Below are 23,434 nucleotides of genomic sequence, written 5' to 3'. Positions count from 1 at the left end.
GCCAAAATTTTTCTCAGCGGACTGATCAGCCCGAAAAAGCTATGATTGAGTGTTCGCTCAACGTGGCACAGGAAAAGGTGTCTATTTATATCTATTCAGATAAATCCGCAAAATCTCTACCACAATTATTATCTAAAACAGTAATATTTACCTTAAGGTCTTTCGGAATTGACCGCGAAACATATTGCGGCTTGAGTTCATGAAATTTCAACCAAGTGATGATAGTGGCTGTGTAGGAAGTCTCAGTTGGCTCCGATGATGCGATTCCATATCCTCCCCGCAACAAATTCACCACCAGGGCCTCGAAGTTGTTTCCAAGTCTATGCCCGTGAATAAGTCAAGCGTGAGGTTGCAAAGCGCACATCTGCTAGAATGGACAACCTCAAATGGCGAACGTGCATATAAAACTAGCCGATATGATCGAAAAGTCAGTATTGATACATCGAGGGTCTGACATGGAATATAATAGACTTCAGCTCTAGAAGAGCAGCAGTGTGGACGGGGCTTAACCCCGTCCATTCGCACCCAGATGAGTATTTCAGGTCTCCGGAAGAATAATCGCCGCCAATGGAGACAGGGTTACCCTGCACTCATAGGGGTATATGGGCTTATGGGATAAGAGAGTGGAAGGAGATGTACCTAGGTATTTCGGTTCATAGTTTTAGATGAAGTCCTCTCCCTCCGAGGTCTCACCCTCACACAACGACAGACTTCATGAAGTGACCTGAAAGAAGAACTCAGATAGGAGAGGATTGCTACTGGGTCTTTGAAGTCTTACAAAAAGTTCTCGAAATCGTTCACCGATTTCGTAATTGGAAATGGAGATGCTCCATCAACTATTGACTACGTATGCCCGACACTATGGATTACTGGGGACAACTCCCTAGGTACTCCGTAGGTGTGAACGACAGTAATTCACCCCTCCGATACTATCAGGCACTACCTACCCAGTACGCTATCGAAGCATATAAAAAACACATTAGTGCTTCAAGGAACAGTTTGGCTCAAACTGACCAATGCTCCGCTTATGGATTGATTGGCTTGCAGATGATATATCCAGTGTATGATACAGAATCTGGAATTAAATGCCATTGAAGTACGTGTACTTCAATAATTCACATAATCTTGTACATTCATCATCGGGAGTATGGAGCGAAATAGTAAAAAAAAAAAAAAAAAAAGGAAACGGTCCAACGCCGGCCTTACTGCAAGCACCTGATTTACCTAGGTTGCGCCCCCGAAACCTCTTGCCATGTCGAAGCAATAAGGGAAATATTCATGAAAAAAGAAAGCAAAGATAACGCTCACTGGGCCCCCCCGATCCCGTATGTCGGTTTCCTTGCCTTTGCCTGCATCTGGGTCAAGGTAATCCTCGCGTTCGGCTGCCTCATATTCAGCCACAAGATCCATGACCACAGCCCGAGCCTCGTCGAACTCCCCTAAACCGTCGGAAAAGGGTGCTTCTTTCTTGTACTGTTCCAAAAAGGCATTGCGCTTGCGCAACCGGTCGTACTGGGAAACAATCCGCTTGAACAGTGTTGCGACGGATGTGTGGTTGGCCAGCATGAGACCGCTGACCCGATGCGTGTGCTGCAGGTACGGAGACTTTTTTGTGAGTGCCACTTGGATACTTGCAGGGCCCCAGGGAATAAATGATGCAAGTTTTCGTTCCCGGATACGCAAAAGAGACTTGTGCACGTCTGACGTGTCGGCTTCACCTTGGATGATATTGAGGATGCTGATGTAGCAGCTGGATTTGCTGGCGTTGATCGACACCATGCGGTTCTTCGCCTGAAGTAGACGGCGCATCACATCCAATACGGTGGTCTTGAGCACGGTTCTGGCCTGCTCAACATTGTCACCAGTGAAAGGGGTGTATGAAGTGAGCAGGAAATGGCTGCGTGGTGTGGGTATCAGCGAGGCAATTATTCCAGCAAGGTCGTTGTGCATGTAGCCGGGATATCGGAGTGTAGTGGTGGATGCCGACATGACCGTCGACACCTAATAGGAATTAGCCTTGGACATAACGGGTTAGACGTTACAAAGGAAGCTTACAAGCTGGTTTGTTTGTTGGAATGAAGGCTCTTGTACGTGGAGTCGATCGGCCACAATTCTTGATAGGGCGCCGTTGTCAAGAACAACGACCGAATCAGCATCTTGGGTCAATCGCCGCATGGTGAGAACACTGTTGTAGGGATTGACGACCACATCTACTGATTGTGTATCCGGGAAAACGGAGTATGTCTGGATCAGCTTTTTGGGGAATCGGTCGTTCATTCGCTCGAGAATGAAGCTTCCCAGGCCAGAGCCTGTGCCTCCTGCAATCGAGTGTAGTAGCATGAAACCCTATGGATAGTCAGCCAACGTGGTGCAACTTCAGATAACGGTGTATGCTCAGACCTCGAGTGAATCACTTCCCTCCGCCTCTCGATCAATCATATCAAAAATCTCCTCTTGAACGATCTCTCCGGCTGCATATCCAGCACCCCAATTGTTACCCGCCCCGATACCTTGCTGCCCAATGAAGAAGTTCTCGGGATTGTAGATATTGCGATAAGGGCCCGTCTGGATGCCATTGAGAACCTAATATCATTTTAGTTCTGGCTGATTCTCGTAACTTCTGCGAAATATAGTGTCACAGGGCGCATACCCTAGGTTCTAGGTCGAGAAGAATCGCTCGGGGAATGTATCGTGTGTCGTCACTCTGTCGGAGGTCCAATTAGCATGGATCAAAAGAATCTCTAGAGTTCAGTTATGTACCTGGTAGAAGAAAACATCCTTGCGATCCCCGCCTTCTGTCGCAAATTCCTCCAAGTTCCCATCCTGGCTGATTCCGTGCTCCAGGCACAGCTGCTGCCAGAACTGACTGCCAACTATAGGGAATAATGTCAGCTATATCAATCGAAATTTCGAGTCCATGTGCGATATTATGGTGATCCGCTTCGGGTAATAAGCATAATAACGGCGTGGGGCGACTTCGACTCCGTCACATACCATTGTTGCCGCACTGGCCAGCTTGAATCGTGATGATTTCCCTGTAATTCCCATACATATCAGTATTGGTAAACACTATATACAGTGCAAGCTAAAAAGTTCAGCAATTTCACTAACCTCGGCATAGTGCTTGCTTCTTGTTAGAAGTGAATCTTGAAATTATGATGGTGACGATAAGAAGACGCGTTTTGGCGCGGGAAGCTTTGATAACTAGTGGCCTTAGGCCACAACATCTTGAAGGACCACTGAAGACAAATTTCAAATTTATTCAATTATTACTTGGGCCATACCGCATTTTCAGATGAATTAGATAGGATATATATCTCTAACTAATTACTGTTTTCAGAACTAATGGGTCTCATGGGTATTTCATCCCGCTTCAGAAGATTCAGAACCCGGCCTTACAGGCCATAACCAATGTTCCAGCTCCTGCAACTACACCATCAATAATTCTGACTCTGGACCCTTGAATCTCACCGTACTGCTGTATGCAACCTGCTCGCACGGCCTCTTCCATACCTGCCATACCAGCACATCCTAGTGAGATGGCTCCGACGGGGTTTGGGGCATTTTGAAGCAAGCGCTGAGTAGCATCACGAATCCTTCGTGTCACTTCCTCAGGCAGCGTCGTATGCAGTTCAACTGCCGTCAAACCCGTTGTCTCAACTCCAGCGAAGCGGGAAGAACTTTGGCCCGCACCCACTAACATCGCAGTGACGGCATTACTGAGCTCTTCTTTCCATACACTGCCTGTGGTGATGATTCCAAATGTCTCCTTGACTTGCTCCTTCTTCGATTCCCCAAGAGTGACAAAGTTGAATCCGCTGATCAAGGACAGAGAAGCTGTGATGCTGGCTTCGAAAATGCCAATCACGTACTTCTTCCCTTGTGCGGGGGCTGTCTTTTCTTCTTCCAATATATGCTCTCGCAATAAACCAACCAATGGATGCGCGGAGTAGCAGGCGACAAGGAATGCATCAAATTGAGAAATCAGATTCAACACTGACCAACAGTTCATAGCTGACTTGGCCGAGTCTTCTCCCGAATTTATACTGTCAATTGGCGCATAGGTGTGCCCATTGACGATGGTTGGCTCATTGGGTGCAGTGAAGTATTGAAAATCGACATCGTTAAATTCAAGTCGCTCCAGGATGGGTTTGAGAGCCTCCGTCATATGAGTCGAGGTATTCGGGTTTATGACCAGAACCCGATATCGGTGCCCCGCTCGCGGCGTAGCCATACTTTCAAGTTCAACTGGGGACCTGTAATAGTGAAAACGGATGGTGGGCCAGAAGCAGACAATTGATAATAGTTCTATCTGAATCTGGCAACTTCTATGACGTTCTATTTGGAAGAAATGCCGTGATTCTGGGATTTAAGAAGGAAAAGTGAAACCGAACTTATATACACTTTATTAACCCCGCCCCACACATCCTTGATTTGAATGTTCTCTTCTTCAACTTTTCATTCAAAATCCCAATTTGAGAACTCACTATGCCTCTTGTCGCACAAAACCCTCTGCCGCGTCTCATCCTTGGATGCATGACGTTTGGACCCAGCGAGTCCAAGGGTGCCCGGATTACTTCGGTCGATGAGTACAAGCGGTGCCTGGACTACTTCCAGCAGCAGGGGTTCAGTGAAATCGACACTGCACGAACCTACGTCGGTGGAGAGCAGGAAGCTTTCACAGCTCAGACGGGCTGGAAGGAACGCGGGCTGAGTCTCGCTACTAAGTTTTATCCACAACAGCCTGGCGCCCACAAGCCTGCTGTCTTACGCGAGAACCTCGAGCTCTCGTTGAAGGAATTGAACACAAACCAGGTGGAAATTTTCTACCTCCACGCTCCGGATCGCTCAGTTCCTTTTGCTGAGACTCTGGAAGAGGTTAATAAGCTACACAAGGAGGGCAAATTTATTCAACTGGGTCTTAGCAACTACACTTCCTTTGAGGTGGCTGAAATTGCCACTCTCTGCGCCGAGAGGGGCTGGGTGCGCCCCACTATTTACCAGGCCATGTACAATGCCATAAGTAAGTAATTTGATCCCCTGTCTATCGCGTTGCACGCTTGACTGACTATTTACACAGCCCGTAATATCGAAACTGAGCTTATCCACGCCTGCAGGCACTACGGCCTCGACATCGTTATCTACAACCCTCTCGCTGGAGGCTTGTTCTCTGGCAAGTATAAAATTGATGATAAGCCTTCCGAAGGCCGCTACAGCGACAGTGCTTCCACGGGACAAAACTACCGTCAACGCTACTTCCGGGATACAAACTTCGAGGCTTTGAGCATCATTGAGCCTGTTGTTAAAAAGCACGGATTGACTTTGCTGGAGACTGCCTTGCGTTGGGTTCACCACCATTCAGCCCTTAACATCGGCAATGGGGGTCGAGACGGTATCCTGGTTGGTGTGAGTAGCTATGCGCAGTTGGAAGCGAATCTCCGGGATTTGCAAAAGGGCCCTCTCCCCGAGGAAGTGGTGGAGGCTCTGGATAAGGCCTGGTTGGTTGCCAAGCCATATTCCGCGGACTATTGGCATCTTGAATTGAAGTACACTTATGATACCCAGGAGGCCTTGTCCAAGCCGAAAGCTTGAAAAGCTTACCTATAACATTCATTCTGAATGTATTATATGCAGCACCTATGTTGGTATACTACATAAAATTGTCGACAGAAATACATGAGCAATGATACGTGAATGGATGTTGTTGGCGCAGTGCGCTAAGCTTCCACTGGAAGTCTCACAATTTTAGATAGAATTTTATATTCAAAGCCTTTCCTTAAAAGATATCTGGGGTGAAACCTGTGAACCTTACCAAATGGGATAGTGAAACGAAATCGGACCATATATGCTTGCCTACCTTCATCACCTACTATTGGAAAAATATATCTAAGTAGGGCTGCTAAGTCATTTGTGTATACTGCCACATTGCATTATCAATATGATTACTCTTCTTTACGGGCTATTGCCGATATGGAAGATCAGCAAGTTAAAATGGACTTTGAGTGGCCCACCGCGGCATGGGCATTTATTGTTATGTTATTGGTACTTGCCGTCGATAAGTTAAGTTTTCTGCATTTCGCTGCTATGGCTTTACATTCTGGGATCATGAACATATGATCAGTTCCTCGGTCAAGAAGGTCCGAGGTTGCTATCTTAGTTCCGATCGCGGATGAGAGGAAAACAGACAAAATATATTCTAGATAAGTAATAGTAATGAATCTGGGAGTGGAATATATCGGCTGACTTGATCATTTTGATTTATTCTTGTTTTCTATTTCCATCTCTGATTTGTCTTCATTGCTTATATCTCAGCTGGTCAAGTCATCAGGAGCGGCTGAGCCACCAGATATACTAGTCTTGATTAGGAATAGTGCAGACCTAAAGCAGTCTAGCCCGTCGATGACGAAGGCGTCCATTCCAGACGAGTTGGTCTGTTTGCTTCACTCACTCCTCGATTCATCAATTAACCCCCGTCTAATCCATCTTAGTTTGGACTTATCTCACCATAGATTATTGAAAAGGGGCCAAATTTCGCGATACTGTCGTCTATCGAAGGTTACACCGATCCCCTGTTCCTCGCCCATTGAATCTACGTGGCCCCCGAACGAACTTCCAGTTGCATAACCCGTGACATTCGATCGAAATTAGGCTGAATCAACTTGCCGGGGTTTAGTTCCATGATAAAGGCTACCCAAACCAGTACTGGCCCTTCTATCCCCAGAGAATTGAATGGATTGATCACAGCATCTACACATTTACACTTGCGCAATCAAGGGCAAACAAGCGGATAATCTCTAACTATCCGAGCATTATTTGAGATAGCAAAGCCCTCTTAGTAAATCACGATACGCCATTGTGGCTTCGGGTAGCATCGAACTCGCACAGTCGAGAGAGAATATATATACCAGCCCAAGACAATCACAAGATTCTGATGAAGATATGGCTCTAAATCGCCCTCCAATGCACCGCCCGACGGGTGGTCACTCAGAACAAGCCTTGTTGAAAAATGATGAAAATGGACGTTTCGTCCGAACTAGCTTTGGAGGAGATGCAGAGGACCGACCCATGTTGCACCCTCGTCGGCCCACCATACGGAGCAACAACAGCTCGGCACAAGATGCGAATCGTGCAACTCGCAAGAAATATATGATAGCATTGGTCTTTCTACTTCTGAGTCTGGCTAGTTTTGTCGTCCAGACAGAAACTGCGGTGTATATTCAACACGAGTTACACTGGGATAAACCGTATTGTATGCTGTAAGTTTCCGATGCGCCCTGAGCGTGGCCCCCCATGGAACTTCCTGTCCATTTATCCTCAGACCCTGAATATAACTAAATTTCTATTCGCATTCTAGTTATGTGACACACGGCTCATGGGTATTGCTCTGGCCATTCCAGCTGCTTATCCTTCGAATTCAGAAACGGAAGATGTCATGGGCGGCGTTTTGGCGCCGCCATTGCTCTCTTCTTAGAACTACCGCGCAGATGGTGGAAACTCAAGAAGTCCATCTCACAACCCGCGCTTCTCATCGTTCGCCCATTCCATATATGATAAAGACCACTGCCTTTGTAACCAGTGCGCTCACAATTGCCGGTGGCTCTTGGTACGTGGCTGTCAACATGACCACAGCTAGTGACTTGACCGCAATCTACAACTGCTCAGCATTCTTCGCGTATGCCTTTTCAATCCCTTTTCTGAACGAGAAACTGCGATTTGACAAGGTTTTTGCTGTCGGAGTCGCAATCGTCGGCGTGCTAGTAGTAGCATACGGCGACCGACCTGATAAGAAAGTATCCAAGGGAGGTACCGCCACGGATGGTGGTGACAGTGACGGTGACGCCCAGAACCGGCTTCTGGGTAATATTGTCATTGGCGTGGGAAGTGTACTCTATGGATTGTACGAGGTGTTATACAAAAGATTCGCCTGTCCCCCGGAGGGTACCAGTCCTGGTCGAGGTACCATCTTCGCAACTACCTTTGGTAGTCTTATCGGTGCATTTACTCTTTCTGTGCTTTGGATTCCGATACCAATTCTGCACGTCCTCGGCTGGGAGACTTTCCGCTTCCCAACCGGCGAGGCGGGCAAGATGCTTCTCATATCTATTTGTGCCAATGCGAGTATGTATTTTCATCTTTTGGACTGATTCTCACGATGCTAATAATCAAACAGCTTTCTCCGGGTCATTCCTGGTGCTCATTTCGCTCACATCGCCCGTTCTTTCATCCGTTGCAGCACTCCTGACCATCTTCCTTGTCGCTATTGTGGACTGGTTCCGCACTGGGCAACCTCTTTCTTTGGCAGCAATCATCGGAGGCATCTTAATCATCGTAGCCTTTTTCCTCTTGAGTTGGAGCACCTACCGGGAGTTGAGTGAGGAACGGAGAAAGTCTCTAGAGAACGACCAGGTTGAATCTGAGAGCGACGAATAGAGAGCCAAATCGTGCTTGGCTTGTATTCATAAATGTAGATCATTCTTTTTGGGGGGTTTCTTCTTTCAGCGGTTGTCCAATGTCGGTTCTTATCTCTGTAAATATCATCTATACTTCTTATCTACTTCCACATGTGGGTCAGCGCTTCAATTAGGTACAAAGTACTTGTTTTTTATCTTGCAGATCCAATGAAAGCGGCCAATTCCTCCTATCGTAGCATCCAAGAAGCGTTTATCGTCATTCGTGCAGTGTCGGTGAAACACAGTCACTCACCTCTCGCATCAAACTACCTTTAAGGACAGCTTTCCCCCAAACTGGATTCGTACCTGGAATGTGATTCGACCAACTTACGTTCATCGTTGATTCCACAATAGACAGCAATCGGTATATAAGGATTCAGACCACTTCTTGTGCTTGACTTTCTTTCTGTTTGACCGATCACTGTGTATTACGAATTATTCCAATTTGTTTCCAAGGATATCTGGATAATTGAAATTATGCCTCGACCACGCCCCCATCCCTTAGACCCTCTATCCCCATCCGAAATCACCGAAGTCAGTTACTCAACCGATTCAAAAGCCATTCTTCACAGGAACTAACCTCCACAAGTCAGCCCGCTGTGCCAAGAATGCCTTCCCAAATGAAAATCTAGCCTTTCGGGTAATAACCCTACTCGAGCCACCAAAGGTGTCGATGATCCCATTTCTAGATGCAGAGCATGTGGGAAAGGACCACCCGGTGCCTAAACGGATCGCACTAGTTCATATCAATTTGAGCGGACCGAAAGATCTACGTGAATTGCATATTGATATTGATGCTGGTACGGTCATCTCTGCAACTTCCCTCCAAGGAAGGCATTCTTTCCAGGATTACACGGAGATGAAAGCAATGGAGAAAGCTTGTCTTGATGCACAGGAGGTTCAAGATGCTATTCTGCTGCTTGATTTGCCGGAGGGTGCGGTTGTCAATATTGAGCCTTGGACTTATGGGACTGATGGGATGAATGATATGGCGGAGAGAATCATTATGGTATGTCTGACCTAACCCTACCTAATACGTTACATTGCACTCTACACACTACTGATACGACCTAGTGCTATCTATATATGAGTCTTAGCAGCCACGGCGACTCTAATCACTATGCTTACCCACTAGACATTTGTGTAGAAATGCAAGGGGATGGCAAGGTCCAGCGCGTTCTCTCCCTACCTCTGGGAGAACATGATCGCATGGGACTGTTCAGTGAAGTGGGCGTCAAAGCATTTGACCGCAGGAAAATCCACAACTCGAGCGAGTATCACCCCGATCTTGTACCTGAGCGACGAACGACAACAATGCCTTACCAAGTTGTTCAACCCAAGGGGCCCTCATTCCAGACCGAAGGCAATCTTCTTACTTGGGAGAAGTGGCGGCTGAGAGTGGGATTTAATTTCGTACGAGCAATCCTTACCAGAAATATATTGTTGTACTGATCTATCACTAGCGTGAGGGACTGACGCTTCACGACGTCACATACGATGGCCGAAGTCTGTTCTATCGACTGGCTCTCTCTGAAATGTTTGTTCCTTACGGGGATAGTCGAGCACCATATCCTCGTAAAGCAGCCTTTGACCTTGGAAGCAACGGTGCAGGAGTCAATGCCAACAACCTCAAGCTTGGTCAGTCACCCATCAGCCCACATTTCAACTTGCTACCAGCAAGCTGATATTTAGAAGGATGTGACTGTCTCGGCTATATCAAGTATTTCGACGGATACCATCACAGCATCAACGGCGACCCAGTCGTGCTCCCAAATGTAGTCTGTTGCCACGAGATCGACGACGGAATTCTATGGAAGCACACAAACTACCGAACTAACAACGCCGTCGTGACACGGTCTCGAGTCCTAGTCCTACAAACCATCATCACGGTAGGAAACTACGAGTACATCTTCGCCTTCCAGTTCACCCAGGATGCGGCTATAAACTACGAAGTTCGCGCGACAGGAATCCTCTCCACAGCGCCGATAAACCTGAACCAAACCGTTCCCTACGGAACCATAGTTGCGCCAGGCGTGATGGCCCCGTACCACCAACATCTCTTCTGTCTACGAATCGATCCAGCCATAGACGGCCACAAGAATTCAGTCGTGGTCGAAGAGTCGCACGCGATGCCCATCAACGACGCGACAGTGCACAACCCGTTCGGAATCGGCTATACAACAACGCAGTCCATCGTTGAGAACGAAACCCCACTAGACCTCGACATTGCCAACGGGCGCATTTTCAAGATTATTAATGAAAGTGTTCTGAATCCGGTCAGTGGCACTCCCGTCGGCTACAAGCTCCTCCCGCAACCTTCCCAGATGGTTCTCGCCCACCCGTCATCCCACCACTTCAAGCGGTCTGAATTCGGCGAGCATGCTATCTGGATTACGCGCTATCACGACGAAGAGCTGTACAGTGCTGGTACGCACACAATGCAGTCGGCTGGCGGGGAGGGAATCGCATCTTGGATCCGAGGTCGTCAATCTCCTCTCAGTGTTCGTTGTGAGGATCTAGTCGTCTGGCATACTTTTGGCACGACTCATAACCCGCGTGTTGAGGACTGGCCTGTGATGCCGGTGGAGAAAATGACGGTTTCGCTGAAACCGACTAATTTCTTCATGAGGAATCCGGCTCTTGACGTGGCTGTTAGTACGCAGGTGGAGAACCGGAGTGTATTGGTGAGGGAAAGTCGATACAAACATGATAAACCTTAGATAAGCTTGTGGCCATCAGGTAGGGTTTACCAGTTGGCACGTAAATAAATATTGCCCAAGTATGGTTAGATTCCGGAAAGCAGGCCCGTGTTAATTTCGGGATTAAGTAGCCGGTGGCTGGTCAGATATTAAGATCTGATATCACAATTGGTGTTTGGAATCGTGGATACTCAACTTCCCACATAATAGAGCCATGGTTCTCAAATCAGGGGCTCGATATGATCAGTACGATGCGCAGTACGAATTACATGCGTCTATCTTTATTGACTAGTGTAGGTGGCAATTGCCTATTATCGAATACGCGTATGCGTATTGCGTGTATTCGGTATTGGCTTTTTCGTAAAATTAATCACAGTATTTTCATAGTCATATCGAAGTAGTACTTTAATAAACCCTCAATTTTACTCTCTCTATTAAGTACCTACATGGGTACATATTGGCTACATATAATTTAAATATTTAAATATTTAAATACCTGGTAGATCGTTGTCGCATCTATACCAGGGGTTTAATGATTCAATGTTTCATTTGCACCAATTCAATTCTCAGCACTCTTTATGTATTAAATAGTTCTATCCGTACTTTGCCTATTAATGGGAATGGATCTCACGCCAAGGCAATCTCCCGATTAAATAGTGCCCTCCACTATTGCAGTACTATATTCGTATTCTACCGTTCAAGTCTGCTCTGTAATTAGAAGTGTTTCGTAGAATCCCGTAGATCTCGGGCCAAACAAGTTACATACTTATTTATATAACCATTCAAATCTGACACCGACAATCTTCCCCTTTGTTACATCTTCTCCTCTTCTCCTCTTCTCCCTTCCCTTTGTGGCGTTTTTAGACCCACTTGGTATGTAAAATTTGCCCGAGGTTTGACTGTACTTGACCTTATTGGTTCTATAATCCACTTTTTCTCCGGATGAGTACACATGCTTATTGGCGCACAATGTCAAGGAAACCCCAGGATCTCCTGGAAAGAGATGAAGTTGCGAACCTAATGAAGTATCCATCTACGTCGTAACTAAATACTAGTACTAAGTAATGTGTAGTCAAGTCATGACGTCCGCTACTTGTGATTATAGTAGCCCGATACGTCGTACTACATTCCAAATTTCACATTCCTGAAGATTGACAGGTAGATCTGGACCTGTCATGAACCTTGGATCGGGAAGAGATACTACTACTACGAAGTAGAGAGTTTACGGGGACTCCGAACAAGTGATCACAGAGTATTCAGCCGAGTCAAGGGTCGTGATTATATTGAACATACACAAGGTAGTGTATTAGTCTCTCCTACGGAGTAATTTCCCCTGTCAATCCAAACTATTGGTCTATTGAATCCGTTCCGTACCGTACACGGTATTAACTCCCGTCTTGGGTTCCGTCCCCGTATCCGAATTTGTTGTTTCCTCTTGATCTTTTCAACCTTTCCTTCAACACCACCTCAACCTCTACCTTTTTGGCCTCCAGGCCGTCCATTCCTTTGTGTTTACATCAAAACCCTCATTCCTTTTCTTCCGACTTCCCAGTTCCTGCCTGGTGCGGAAGATTCAATGACCATCGCTCAACACTGTTAATCTAGGCCTCCAGATTCTTGACTTTCCAGTCGTCGTAGGGAAGTCCTGTCTGGAGGTCTTTTGTGCCCATCTGGAAATCTGATCTCTCGACTTTTGATTCGTTTTATTATTGTTCTTTTGATATCATGGCCTCAATTTCCCTTCCCCCGTCTCGGTCGGACTTCTCTCAGCACTTCAACACCACTGTTGATTCAAGCCACCGCCTGAGTATGCCCGCACCAATACCTAATCCACATTTTGTTTTTCCCGCACGAGATTCGGAGCCACATTCCAAGTCCAACTCCAACTCCAATTCGGGGGCCCAGGCCCGACCAGCTCTTCCCGCTTTTTCATTCAATCCCGGATCGGACCACTCCCTACAGCCAACAACACACATACCGTCCCGACTCAACGGTCACCGACGACGACACAGTGAATTTATTGGAGGCGATCTTCTAGTGGCACCGATAGCGGATGACAAACGGGAAGAACCAACCACCCCCGTACTATCGACTTCGCCAACGGCTCCGACAGGTCCTAGCCCTGGAAGGGGCCCTCCTAGGCGAGGTCACCACGCCCACCGTCGCTCAACTGCAGTCTCTGGTGTCGATCTTCTAGCGATTCAGAAAGCGATCGGAAGTGCGCCCCCTACTGGCGATCGCTTGCTAGACCCTGGGCATGAAGACATCTCCAAGCCGCTTTCTTACTCGGCTGGAAGCCTAGGACGCCCATCCCCTCCAGCGTCTCCTCAATTCGCCCCTTCTTCGTCTCATATCCCTCCTGTACCGTTAGTCCCAGCCATCATCCACATCCAGCCTCCTCCCTCAAGCGACCATGACATACAGATTGGACGCCCTAGGCCCCCTCCCTCCCCATCTCTTTCTTCCTCTTCTGAAAAGCCGCTCACCCCAACCTTTGCCCCATCATCACAATTAGAGTCTCTTACTCCACCGTCAAATTGTGGTCTGGAGCGTCGCAAATCGTCATTGACGCGGCCGAAAACTGCCGATGCATCCTTGGCCCTCAATTTCTTGCAGAGCCAGAAGCCATCGGAGGGACTTTCGGTCAAACGCTCGAAATCGACTGGACACTCTCGCTCGCGCAAGAGCAAGTCTACGGGGAATCTCGACACCATGCTCGCGATCGACGATGTGCACTCTACTGACAATTCTCGAGTTTCATATTCTGACGATGGTTCTGAAACCTGGAGTGACAACGACCACGAGGAAGAAGAAGCCGCCAAGAAATCACGGAAGTACAAAAAGAAACAAAAGCGCGTTCGCTCGTGGGCTGGTGCCATCCTGACCCGAGGCAAAGGCAAGCGGCACTCGAAACCTGAAACAGTACCGTCAAGGGCTCCCGTTCTGGCCCCTGCCCCTCCGGCACTTCAGCTTACACGAACCAACTCTGAAGTAGGCTCCGTTATGGAGGTCGACTTTGACAATGACGATGTCGTCGTTATTCGTACTCCCACCAACACCGAAGCTCCTGTTTCGGCAGCCGAACGGGCTGGAGATGAGAGCTCGCCTCCTGCGCCCACTTTGGAAAATTCATGGAAGCCTCAAAGCTTCTATGAACAAAGTGCTCAGGAATACGATATGCTCAGTAGCCCAATCATCGACCTCGATGCTGCCCTGGGCCCCTTCAACACCCCCGACATGAGATCCATTGCCGACTTCCCGAGCAAGTTTTCTGTGGCAACCCAGCGCATGTACAGTGGTGGCCGCCGCGGTGAATTCGTTGGTCCAGAGATGCGCTATCATCGTCGCACTGAATCTGCGCCGGCGATGCAACCCTTTGATCGCAATTCGTTGGGCTTAACCCGTCTTTGCGGGAAAAGTTCCCTCGAAGCCGCAGATGTTTTCTACGAAGAGGAAGAGGACGCTTTCCTTGCTGCCAATCAGTCGCCTAGGAAAGTAGAAACTCGACCCGCTAGTCCAACAATTGCTTCCACTCTTGACGACGATAACATGTCAGTGGATAGTGACGACACTGCTGAAACACTGACTCGGGCGCCTGTGACCTCTGAGCCCGCTTCTGATTCGAAACCTAGCTCTCTCAAAAATGAAGGTCTTGGTATCCAGTCGATTGAAAACGCCACAGCTCCCATAGATGTTCCAGTGGTCGGACGACGCTCACCTCATTTGTTTGGTCGCCGACCCCGAACTCCGTTGGAGGCTTTGAAGGCGGAAGAATTAGCCCATGGACGGGGTCTCCCCAGTCCTGACGTCTCCCCTCGCTGCTTCTTGGCTGTCGACAAACGACCTTCCACGTCACCTAATGAATTGACAGCCAGTATCCCGTCCTTCTCTCTGTCTGCTGGGGTCTCGCCTTCGGACTCGTCATTCCCATCTCCCGATCCTCGACGATCCTTAGGTGACCGTCACTTCTTGACCAACTCTTTCAACGACCTCCCCTCGGATCATCCTTACGCGTCAGTTGAGGATGTTCCCTCCCTCACGAGCAGCGCATCTACCATGACCAATACCATGCACCGTTTCTCTAGTTCGTTCCTACGGCATGCTCGTCTATCAACAGACCGTGCCGCTTCCTTTTCGGCCGTTCGACGAACCAGTCAGGCGAATACCTCCAAGAGGTCTAGCCTGGTTAGTCTTTCCAAACTTGTCGGTTCCAGCTCCGAGCGAAGCAAACTTTCCCAGGAGGCAAAACCTCCAGGAGACTCGCTCGAACGTTCCAAGAAGAAGAGTCACCGACTCAGCAAGCTCATGCACTTTTGGAAAATCAAGGACAAGGAAAAGCACAGCATGGATGCGGCCGCGCCTTTCGAACGGCCGCAATGAGAGTCCATACTCTCTGGTCTTGATGCATTTATTTTGATTTCTCGGCGCAACTCGGCATAGCGATACCTCATCCCTTCTTCCCACCACCACCCTTTCCATTCCCCCCCCCCCCCTTCATTCGGCTTCCTAGGATCCTCTTGGTCTGTACATATTTGGCTCCGGCTCATTTCGTGTGGATTTTTTTTTTTTTTTTTCTTTATCCTTCTCCTGCTGTTATCCGTTTTTTTTTTTTTTTTTTTTTTCGGCGGTTCTTCACCTTTTCCCTCAAATTTTTTTACACCCGCCTCCTCCTTGGGACGGCCATTACGAATTTCTTTTACTGCCAGGTCTACCGTCTCATCGGTACCTGAGTATGACATACTCCGTCGTCCATCATTGATGTACTGGTGTGAACGTTCGGATTGATTTGACCCTTCTCGACGATCTCTGTCCCCAAGCGGACCTCTCTTTTTTTTTTGCCTTTGCGGCATAGCGCCCAAAATAACATTCTTCCGACCCTCTCCTTCATCGGATTGGGTTCCTTTTACATTTTGTTCGATTCTACAATTGGTCGTTTTCATTGGCGGTGCGTGTGTATGTATCGATTCTGTAGTTAGGTAGTGACAATCTTGAATTTGATAAGTGATAAGTGATAAGCGATAAGCCAATCCAATTTTGTTTTTTCCCCCGACCAACTTTTTAGTCACTAAACTCAACCTTGCAACCAATTTGACTCAAGTATCGGAGTCTCTATTCCTCGAAATGGTCTCAAAGAAAGGAAATCGCAGAAAGGAAGCAGAGGCACCAACAAAGCAAAAAGACCGCAAACAAGAGCCTGCAAAACCAAAACTCCAGCGAACCCGCCAACAGCTCTTGAAACAAGATGAGCCCAAGAAATCAAACAAGAACACAAATGAAAGTGGCGTTGACCTCTCCTCTACAATCCCACTCCCCCTCCAACAACTCCTCCTAGACGTATTCAAAGCCGCCCTCCTCACATCCCCGAAAAGAGATATACCAACCGAGGACCCAACGACAGAAACACCGGCACCAGCCTCCCTGGATATTAAATCGCTTATCCAAACAATTAAATCACACCTGTACCAACGAGACTTTGACTCTGCCTTCACAGACGCAGACGAAGATCTACTCCGCGCTTATGCGTTGCGATGGAGCGCATCGCGCGCGCTAGGGTATACAGGTATTTTCAAGAGTGTGTTGGAGTGGATGCGCGAAGAGATTGAAAACAAGGCGCGAAGAAATCCAGCTTCGCACTCTATGGGCCAATCTACAAGGGTGGTTTGCATTGGCGGTGGTGCTGGGGCGGAGATTGTTGCTCTCGCTGCTGCTTGGAGGGATTTGCATGATAGTGCTGAAGGGCTTGAGGGGGAAATTGCTGGGCTATCGTTGAAGGAGGGGAGTGAGGGTGAGGGTGAGAATGAAGGTGAGAATGAGAGTGAGAATGAGGGTGCGAAGGTCTCAGAGTCGAAGCTCGCTGTGGCTGCACTTGATATTGCCGATTGGTCTAGTGTTGTGGCACGGCTTTCTGAGACGATTGCTTCGAGCGATGTGACGACTTTGTCGAAATGTCAGGCTCCTCTTGTCTCGAGCGACATGGCTGTTTCGTTCCTCAAGGCCGATGTTCTCGGTATGCCGGAGGGTGAATTGCGAGATTTCCTATTGGAAGGATCTACATCTACGCCATCCCTCCTCGTCACGCTAATGTTCACACTCAACGAACTATTTTCAACGTCAATGGCCAAAACAACCAGTTTCCTCCTTCGCATCACAGAACTGATCACGACTGGCGCTGTCCTGCTGGTAGTGGACAGTCCTGGCAGCTACTCGTCCCTCAAGTTGGGGAAGGGAGTTGAAGAGGGTGCCGAGCCTCAGGAAAGGAAATATCCTATGAAATTCTTGCTTGATCATACACTTCTTTCTGTTGCGAAGGGAAAGTGGGAGCAGGTTTATACGCAGGATTCAAGGTGGTGGAGGAGGGATGCGGTTAAATTGCGTTATGATGTTGGTGAGGGGGCTGGGTTGGAAGATATGAGGTATCAGGTTCATCTTTATCGGAGGATTTAGGTACATGGACCTAGGCTGTTGTACATGAATGATATATAAAGCATGGTTTCATATCGGTATCACCATGACGTAGAATCTTAGCGATGGCTTCTTCTCTTGTTGACGAGTTATAACGTAGATTGCATCATGCACTGAGAGTGTAAACATAGAACGAAGAGACGTTATAATTCTAAGATCTCAATATTCAATGTTGTGATTCGTAAAACGACCCCATTTAATACGTTCACCATTGTTCTTTTTTTCGTAAACACAGACATTCTTCTCCAAGAGACCGGACAAGCCGAAGCAGTTGATGAAAAAAGGGAGTCGCATCAACCGAGGGTAGTGTAAGCCCGGTGACACAGTGCGATCAGCATGCGCAAGCACAGAGGCTGATCACTGTTATCAAAAATAAGGATAATCAATGTGTCTTCCAATGGAAGACTTTCAGAGATTAAACTGAAAAGAACAGATACTACACTTGATCTAAGCCAATTGGCAAAGAGAGCTGGAGAAGGAAAGAAGAAGAGGAATGGGAATGGCGAAAGATTTGTTTATAACGGGTGGGTGCGCTCGGACCCTTTATTCAATATTAGCGTCGTTGCCTTGTATATTGAATGGGCGCCTGATTTACTTGGGATTCAGTAGGGCTGTTCACCTTGTCGGGAGTAAGTGCCACCATTAGCTAGAACTGATGATTAAGTAGGTTGAGGAATATCTGGGATAGATGAATAGCTCCAGGGCTAGCAATACCAACTAAAGTAGAACCAAGTCGGACAGGAGTAGAGGTATGGTATTGCTACAAGTTTTGGAAAGATAAAAAAAAAGTCCGACACGCTCATCGAGCACATTCGCGCATGCTCCAAGCTGTGATTAAAGTACAGGATTTATTCATTGCGAAATCCGAGGGCGCTTCATATGCCCAATCATCAATTCTTTAACTGCGAAGTCCCAGCAAAAGGCTAGTTCCCTTACCACCTTCCTTGTCACCACCGGGAAGATATGTGACGTTGGGGTTGGTAGCCAAAGTCTGGGCAATTTCACGACTGGCATCGATACGACGGATCTCGAGCAAACCAGTACCGGCCTTAGCGACAGCCTTGGAGATGATCTCAGCACTCTCGGCTTCACCTTCAGAGCGGATAACGTTAGCCTGGCGCTCCTGTTCAGCGCGCTCGACGATAAATCGGGCCCGCTCAGCGTCCTGCTGGGCGATCTGCTTCTGTTCAACGGCCTTGGTGAACTCCCGTCCGAAGGTCATGTGGGTGATGGAGACGTCCTCGAGGGCGATGTTGAAGTGGGCGGCACGCTTAAGAAGGTCGGTACGGATGCGGTTCGACACAGCCTCACGCTGAGTGATGAGCTCTGCAGCGTCGAATTGAGCGACAATAGCCTTGAGCACTTCGTTTCCGATGGATGGAAGAACACGCTCGTCGTAATCGGTACCATATGACTAGATAATCAGTATATTAGTGTATAATTCTTGGAGATAAGACAACTCTGCAAAGTATGTATCGATCTTGACCTTACCTGGTAAATTTGTGGTAGCTTCGGCACCTCCGGGCGGTGCAACACACGCAGCGTCAAGCTGACCATCTGCAAATCTTTACTTCCGGTTGTAGTCGAGATATTGCGAGGCTTTGTTCGCACATCGTAGATAATCGCCCGCTGGAGCCAGGGAATGAGGAAGTGTGTGCCTTCGTTGACGACCTGCTCTTGAACACCGGACACTCGGTCGAAGATGACGGCGCGAGTACCTCCCTTGACATCGTAAAGGGAGGCCTGGGCGAACATGGCGCCGATTGCCACAGGGCCAGCCAGGCGATAGATGTTTTGCAGGATGTTAGCCATTGTGTGTGTGATGGTTGACAGACTGAATAGCTCTCTTTCCTTGACTGGAATGATGTCGGGCTTTTTCCCGGGCCTAATCGGGTTTAGTGTGAAATCGAACTGCCAACTTCATTCCGAAGCGTCTTTTCCCTTTCCGCCCTTTGCATCAATCGCTAATCTCCTCTCCCAATTAACGACCTTTTTGTTCGAATCTCTTTCAAAATGGGTGGCCACTCTGTCGATCCTAAGAACGGCTCGTATGTGTCCCTTCTTTCTTTTCCTGTCCGGTTGATCCCGCTTCGTCCATCCCGGAACAAGGTCTTTGCGAATGAGCTGATATGGCTCCAAGGACTTGGGGCATTGACAATTGGGTATACTCATGAATCAGGAAACTAACTGCGTATAGCTTCATTGGAAACTGGGGTGAATTCGGTATGTGATCTATGAAGCCTTGTCTCGACTCCAGAATGCGCACGTCCGAATCAACGACCTTGAGATCTGTTTCCGACCGACAGACCCTTTGCGAAACGAAACGAGCGCAGGACGAGCGCAGGCTATTACCACTATTTATCATCTGGAAACTGACATCCAACCCGCAGGTTGCCCGACTCCCCAGCGCATCGCCACCTACTCTCTCTCCTCTAACCGCCAGCGTCCCTTCGCCGGTGCTTTCCACGCCGCCATCTTCAACACTTTCCGTCGTACCGCAGCCCAGGCTCTCTACGTTGCTCCTCCCTTCGTTGCTGCCTACCTCGCCATGGAGTGGGCCGTTGAGCGGTAATTCACATGGAAGCAGATCGCGATCGGAACCTTTCACTGATATTTTTATAGCAACCACTTCCTGAACTCCAAGCCCGGTCGTGCTCTCACTGCTGCTGAGGGCACTGAAGAGTAAATGCAGTTCCATTGATTGGAATTGAGGGACTTTTCAAGATGTGGATTTGGGTATACTACCGCGACGAGGACCTGACCTTGACCAGGTCTCCTGTCACGACGCTGTATCAACTGTACAGTAACTAGAAAGCAATCGACCACGGCCTCTTTGAGGTTATTTCATTTGTCTTGATTCTGTCAACTTATAGCAACTTATATCTCACTTTTACGGAGTATATAGCAAGTAAGCGTCAATTGGGGAGCCTCCATTGGTCCAGACTCTCAAAGCCCTCCACCTTCCTTTATATGAAAATAAGACGGAGCATAGAGTATGTGCTATCTGCTATCTGTAGTTATTTGCTATCTTACCAAACATTGTGTAATCAAATCAATTGGCTCTTCAAAAGTTGTTGCCCTGTTTGTTAGTGGTCCCTTGTGGTCCCGAAGCCCCCCACTTGAACCGCAAGTCAGAAAAATCTACCCAAAAGAGCCAAACTACCGCTTTTCCTATTTCTTCATGTTAAGGTCCTTCCTTCTTTCTTCATCCCGTTCTACTCGTCTTTTTTCTTCACCTCTCTGTTTCTCTACTCTCTCCGCGATGTCTGATATTGTTCACCCCACTATCAAGGGTTAGTTACTGACATTTCCCTTACCCCGCAACTATTCCATTTTTCTACTTTTTTTTTTTTCTTTTTCTTTTTCATTATTTTTTTTCTCTCCAAAGCTAACGTCTCCACATTAGATGGCTGGTTCTCTGAGCAGTCTGGTATGTGGCCTGGTCAGGCCATGAACCTCAAGGTTAACCAGATCCTGCACCACGAGAAGTCCAAGTACCAGGATGTCCTCGTTTTCGAGAGCAGCGACTACGGCACTGTCCTTGTCCTCGACAACGTCATCCAGTGCACTGAGCGCGATGAGTTCTCCTACCAAGAGATGATCACTCACCTCGCCATGATGTCCCACCCCAACCCCAAGAAGGTCCTTGTCATCGGTGGTGGTGACGGTGGTGTTTTGCGTGAGGTCGTCAAGCACGAGACCGTCGAGGAGGCAATCCTGTGTGACATTGATGAGGCCGTCATCCGTGTCTCCAAGAAGTACCTGCCCGGCATGAGCATTGGCTTCCAGCACCCCAATGCCAAGACTCACGTCGGCGACGGCTTCGAGTTCCTTAAGGCCCGCAAGAACGAGTTCGACGTTATCATCACCGACTCTTCTGACCCCGAGGGTCCTGCCGAGAGCCTCTTCCAGAAGCCCTACTTCGAGCTCCTCAACGACGCTCTCCGCGAAGGCGGTGTTATCACTACCCAAGGTTGTTCGTCCCTGTATTGATGGCTTTATCTGTCCTGTATCCACTCCGTCATGTCTTCTCTTATCGCGTTGAAAGCTCGAGGGAAACTTAAGCTAATCTGTCTTATAGCTGAGAACCAATGGCTCCATCTTTCCCTGATCACCGACCTGAAGAAGTCATGCAAAGAAGTCTTCCCCGTCGCTGAGTACGCCTACACCACCATCCCCACCTACCCCTCTGGCCAGATTGGCTTCATGGTTTGCTGCAAGGATGCTACCCGCAACGTTCGCGAGCCCGTTCGCACCTGGACCCGCGAGGAGGAAGAGAAGCACTGCCGCTACTACAACCAGGACATCCACCGCGCCAGCTTCGTCCTGCCCAACTTTGCCCGCAAGGCTCTTGGTGCTTAGATAGTAGTTACGGTTCTGTAATGACTTAAAATTTTTCAGAGTGTTATGAAACAAATCATGAGGAATGAATCTGGGTTCGAAGAATTCTTTAATTTCCCTTCTGAACTGAGATTATAAAAAAATCATCTGACCGTTGAAAGCTAAATCACATTAAAAGCTATTTTGACTAGCTCACTCAAACGAGGAATTAAAATGCTCCGTTCCAACCATCGGCAGTCTCATTCACTCTGCTATCCCAGGCGAGACGACCTCTAGGATGACTAGCTATATCGGTCCGCGCTCCCCTTGTAAGCATCATTATCTACGCGCCAGAATGGTATGTAGATCACCGGAACGTTCTCCCAAGCTCCTCTGAAACTTCTCAACATGAAGATGTGGCGGGCTGCCCTTTTTCTCGATCGTTACCGCATACCCCATGCACATCACGGCCAAGAGATCTTGCGATACCATACATGTGGTCATTGACTTGAATCGTTCCATACTGGGTGTGTGTGAGTTGACAATTTCCAGAAAGTCAGGGGAGAATTAGATACATTTTATTTTTCGAATTGTTGGATTTGGTCCATTTTCCTCAAGTAGAACCGATTCTCACTCGTTCTTGCAAATCATACCAATCTAGCACAATGCTTGCAGCCACTTCCGCAGACTTCAACTGTCGCCTGGCCGTGATTCTGGTATGGTCTGCAGCATTCACGACTGCCGCCTCAGGATCAATTGCATGAAGGGCTCGTGATGGAATATTTCGATTGCCACGTCTTGCGTCAGCTCCAGATCGGCTAACTCCTGATCGGTCTTTTCTGCCCATCTGTCAGGTATCTTCTGGAGGAACACTAGCTGGTCTCGAGGGCGAGCATTCAAGCGACAGAAACCCCTTTGGGATTATCCACCCTCGGTCCCTCGTCTTCCGTATGTACTTCAATCTTGATGACTTCAATGCTGAGGGTTTTGACGACTGACCAAGTCTGGCGAGTGGTGACGCGCCATGCGATGCTTCCTCTTGGCCTTTAGCGGTATCTTGCTGCTTTTGAATGATTCCCAGCCACCTCTGCACAGTACCCGCAGGAGATCTCAACGTGCTGGGGCAATATGAGAGATTGTTAATTCTTAATTACTGATTGAGTGACATTGGGTTTCTATCTCGGGCTAGCACCTCATTTGCCATGCTGTCGTAGCACAGGTGATAGTCATAGCGCCCATTCAGCTCACAATGTTTGCCTTTGTAGATAATTGTGCTGTAATGGAACAACTGCTCGGTTCGGAGCTAGATGGGTGTGCCTGCTGCTCTCAGCCCACCACAATTTTGTGAACATAAGTGAGAGGCAGCAGGACGTTGTCAAGCACCCAGTTATCCCAGAACTGGGTATGCCACTTCTTCAGCCTGATCTCAGCTCGCTATGGGTGCTGTAGCCCCATCCCCACTGACGGCGAATCTCCTCTGTGCACTCCGAAAGTGACCCAGCT

The 23,434-nt window shown here is 48.2% G+C and overlaps 10 protein-coding genes across 10 annotated transcripts; 8 read left to right on the top strand and 2 right to left on the bottom strand.

Annotated features, from left to right (window-relative positions):
* Nucleotides 1-1,224: 1,224 nt before the first annotated feature.
* On the bottom strand, nt 1,225-4,168 carry N7495_002438 (gamma-tubulin mipA; the record flags this gene model as incomplete). The annotated part of the gene is made up of 8 exons (XM_057205107.1): nt 1,225-2,001; nt 2,056-2,346; nt 2,401-2,583; nt 2,651-2,704; nt 2,761-2,873; nt 2,995-3,069; nt 3,112-3,204; nt 3,400-4,168. 8 exons carry the CDS (start codon nt 4,166-4,168, stop codon nt 1,225-1,227), a joined length of 2,355 nt encoding a protein of 784 aa, XP_057065714.1.
* A 320-nt stretch (nt 4,169-4,488) lies between these two features.
* Nucleotides 4,489-5,592, top strand: N7495_002437 (aldo/keto reductase family protein; the record flags this gene model as incomplete). The annotated part of the gene is made up of 2 exons (XM_057205106.1): nt 4,489-5,023; nt 5,081-5,592. The coding sequence occupies 2 exons, from the start codon at nt 4,489-4,491 to the stop codon at nt 5,590-5,592; spliced, it is 1,047 nt and encodes a 348-aa protein (XP_057065713.1).
* Nucleotides 5,593-6,960: 1,368 nt separating this feature from the next.
* N7495_002436 (DMT family transporter) lies at nt 6,961-8,430 on the top strand (the record flags this gene model as incomplete). The annotated part of the gene is made up of 3 exons (XM_057205105.1): nt 6,961-7,256; nt 7,355-8,118; nt 8,171-8,430. 3 exons carry the CDS (start codon nt 6,961-6,963, stop codon nt 8,428-8,430), a joined length of 1,320 nt encoding a protein of 439 aa, XP_057065712.1.
* Nucleotides 8,431-8,927: 497 nt separating this feature from the next.
* On the top strand, nt 8,928-11,170 carry N7495_002435 (amine oxidase; the record flags this gene model as incomplete). Its single annotated transcript, XM_057205104.1, has 5 exons — nt 8,928-8,984; nt 9,040-9,459; nt 9,525-9,863; nt 9,914-10,088; nt 10,143-11,170. 5 exons carry the CDS (start codon nt 8,928-8,930, stop codon nt 11,168-11,170), a joined length of 2,019 nt encoding a protein of 672 aa, XP_057065711.1.
* Nucleotides 11,171-12,874: 1,704 nt separating this feature from the next.
* N7495_002434 (putative cell wall proline rich protein) lies at nt 12,875-15,529 on the top strand (the record flags this gene model as incomplete). Its single annotated transcript, XM_057205103.1, has 1 exon — nt 12,875-15,529. One exon carries the CDS (start codon nt 12,875-12,877, stop codon nt 15,527-15,529), a length of 2,655 nt encoding a protein of 884 aa, XP_057065710.1.
* Nucleotides 15,530-16,270: 741 nt separating this feature from the next.
* On the top strand, nt 16,271-17,593 carry N7495_002433 (25S rRNA (uracil2843-N3)-methyltransferase; the record flags this gene model as incomplete). The annotated part of the gene is made up of 1 exon (XM_057205102.1): nt 16,271-17,593. One exon carries the CDS (start codon nt 16,271-16,273, stop codon nt 17,591-17,593), a length of 1,323 nt encoding a protein of 440 aa, XP_057065709.1.
* A 916-nt stretch (nt 17,594-18,509) lies between these two features.
* phb1 (prohibitin subunit PHB1) lies at nt 18,510-19,423 on the bottom strand (the record flags this gene model as incomplete). The annotated part of the gene is made up of 2 exons (XM_057205101.1): nt 18,510-19,025; nt 19,103-19,423. 2 exons carry the CDS (start codon nt 19,421-19,423, stop codon nt 18,510-18,512), a joined length of 837 nt encoding a protein of 278 aa, XP_057065708.1.
* A 201-nt stretch (nt 19,424-19,624) lies between these two features.
* On the top strand, nt 19,625-20,297 carry N7495_002431 (ubiquinol--cytochrome-c reductase subunit 8; the record flags this gene model as incomplete). Its single annotated transcript, XM_057205100.1, has 4 exons — nt 19,625-19,659; nt 19,809-19,834; nt 19,918-20,179; nt 20,234-20,297. The coding sequence occupies 4 exons, from the start codon at nt 19,625-19,627 to the stop codon at nt 20,295-20,297; spliced, it is 387 nt and encodes a 128-aa protein (XP_057065707.1).
* Nucleotides 20,298-20,873: 576 nt separating this feature from the next.
* Nucleotides 20,874-21,973, top strand: N7495_002430 (spermidine synthase; the record flags this gene model as incomplete). The annotated part of the gene is made up of 3 exons (XM_057205099.1): nt 20,874-20,904; nt 21,018-21,587; nt 21,693-21,973. 3 exons carry the CDS (start codon nt 20,874-20,876, stop codon nt 21,971-21,973), a joined length of 882 nt encoding a protein of 293 aa, XP_057065706.1.
* Nucleotides 21,974-22,596: 623 nt separating this feature from the next.
* Nucleotides 22,597-22,929, top strand: N7495_002429 (uncharacterized protein; the record flags this gene model as incomplete). Its single annotated transcript, XM_057205098.1, has 2 exons — nt 22,597-22,647; nt 22,786-22,929. 2 exons carry the CDS (start codon nt 22,597-22,599, stop codon nt 22,927-22,929), a joined length of 195 nt encoding a protein of 64 aa, XP_057065705.1.
* Between the last annotated feature and the right edge of the window lie 505 nt (nt 22,930-23,434).

The sequence above is a fragment of the Penicillium taxi genome (genome assembly GCF_028828555.1).
Source record: "Penicillium taxi strain IBT 34144 chromosome Unknown utg000002l_segment0_segment0, whole genome shotgun sequence".
In the NCBI taxonomy this organism is placed as follows: Eukaryota; Fungi; Ascomycota; class Eurotiomycetes; order Eurotiales; family Aspergillaceae; genus Penicillium; species Penicillium taxi.
The sequence above is the reverse complement of the archived record's forward strand: the minus strand, read 5'-3'. Positions and strand labels throughout refer to the sequence as shown.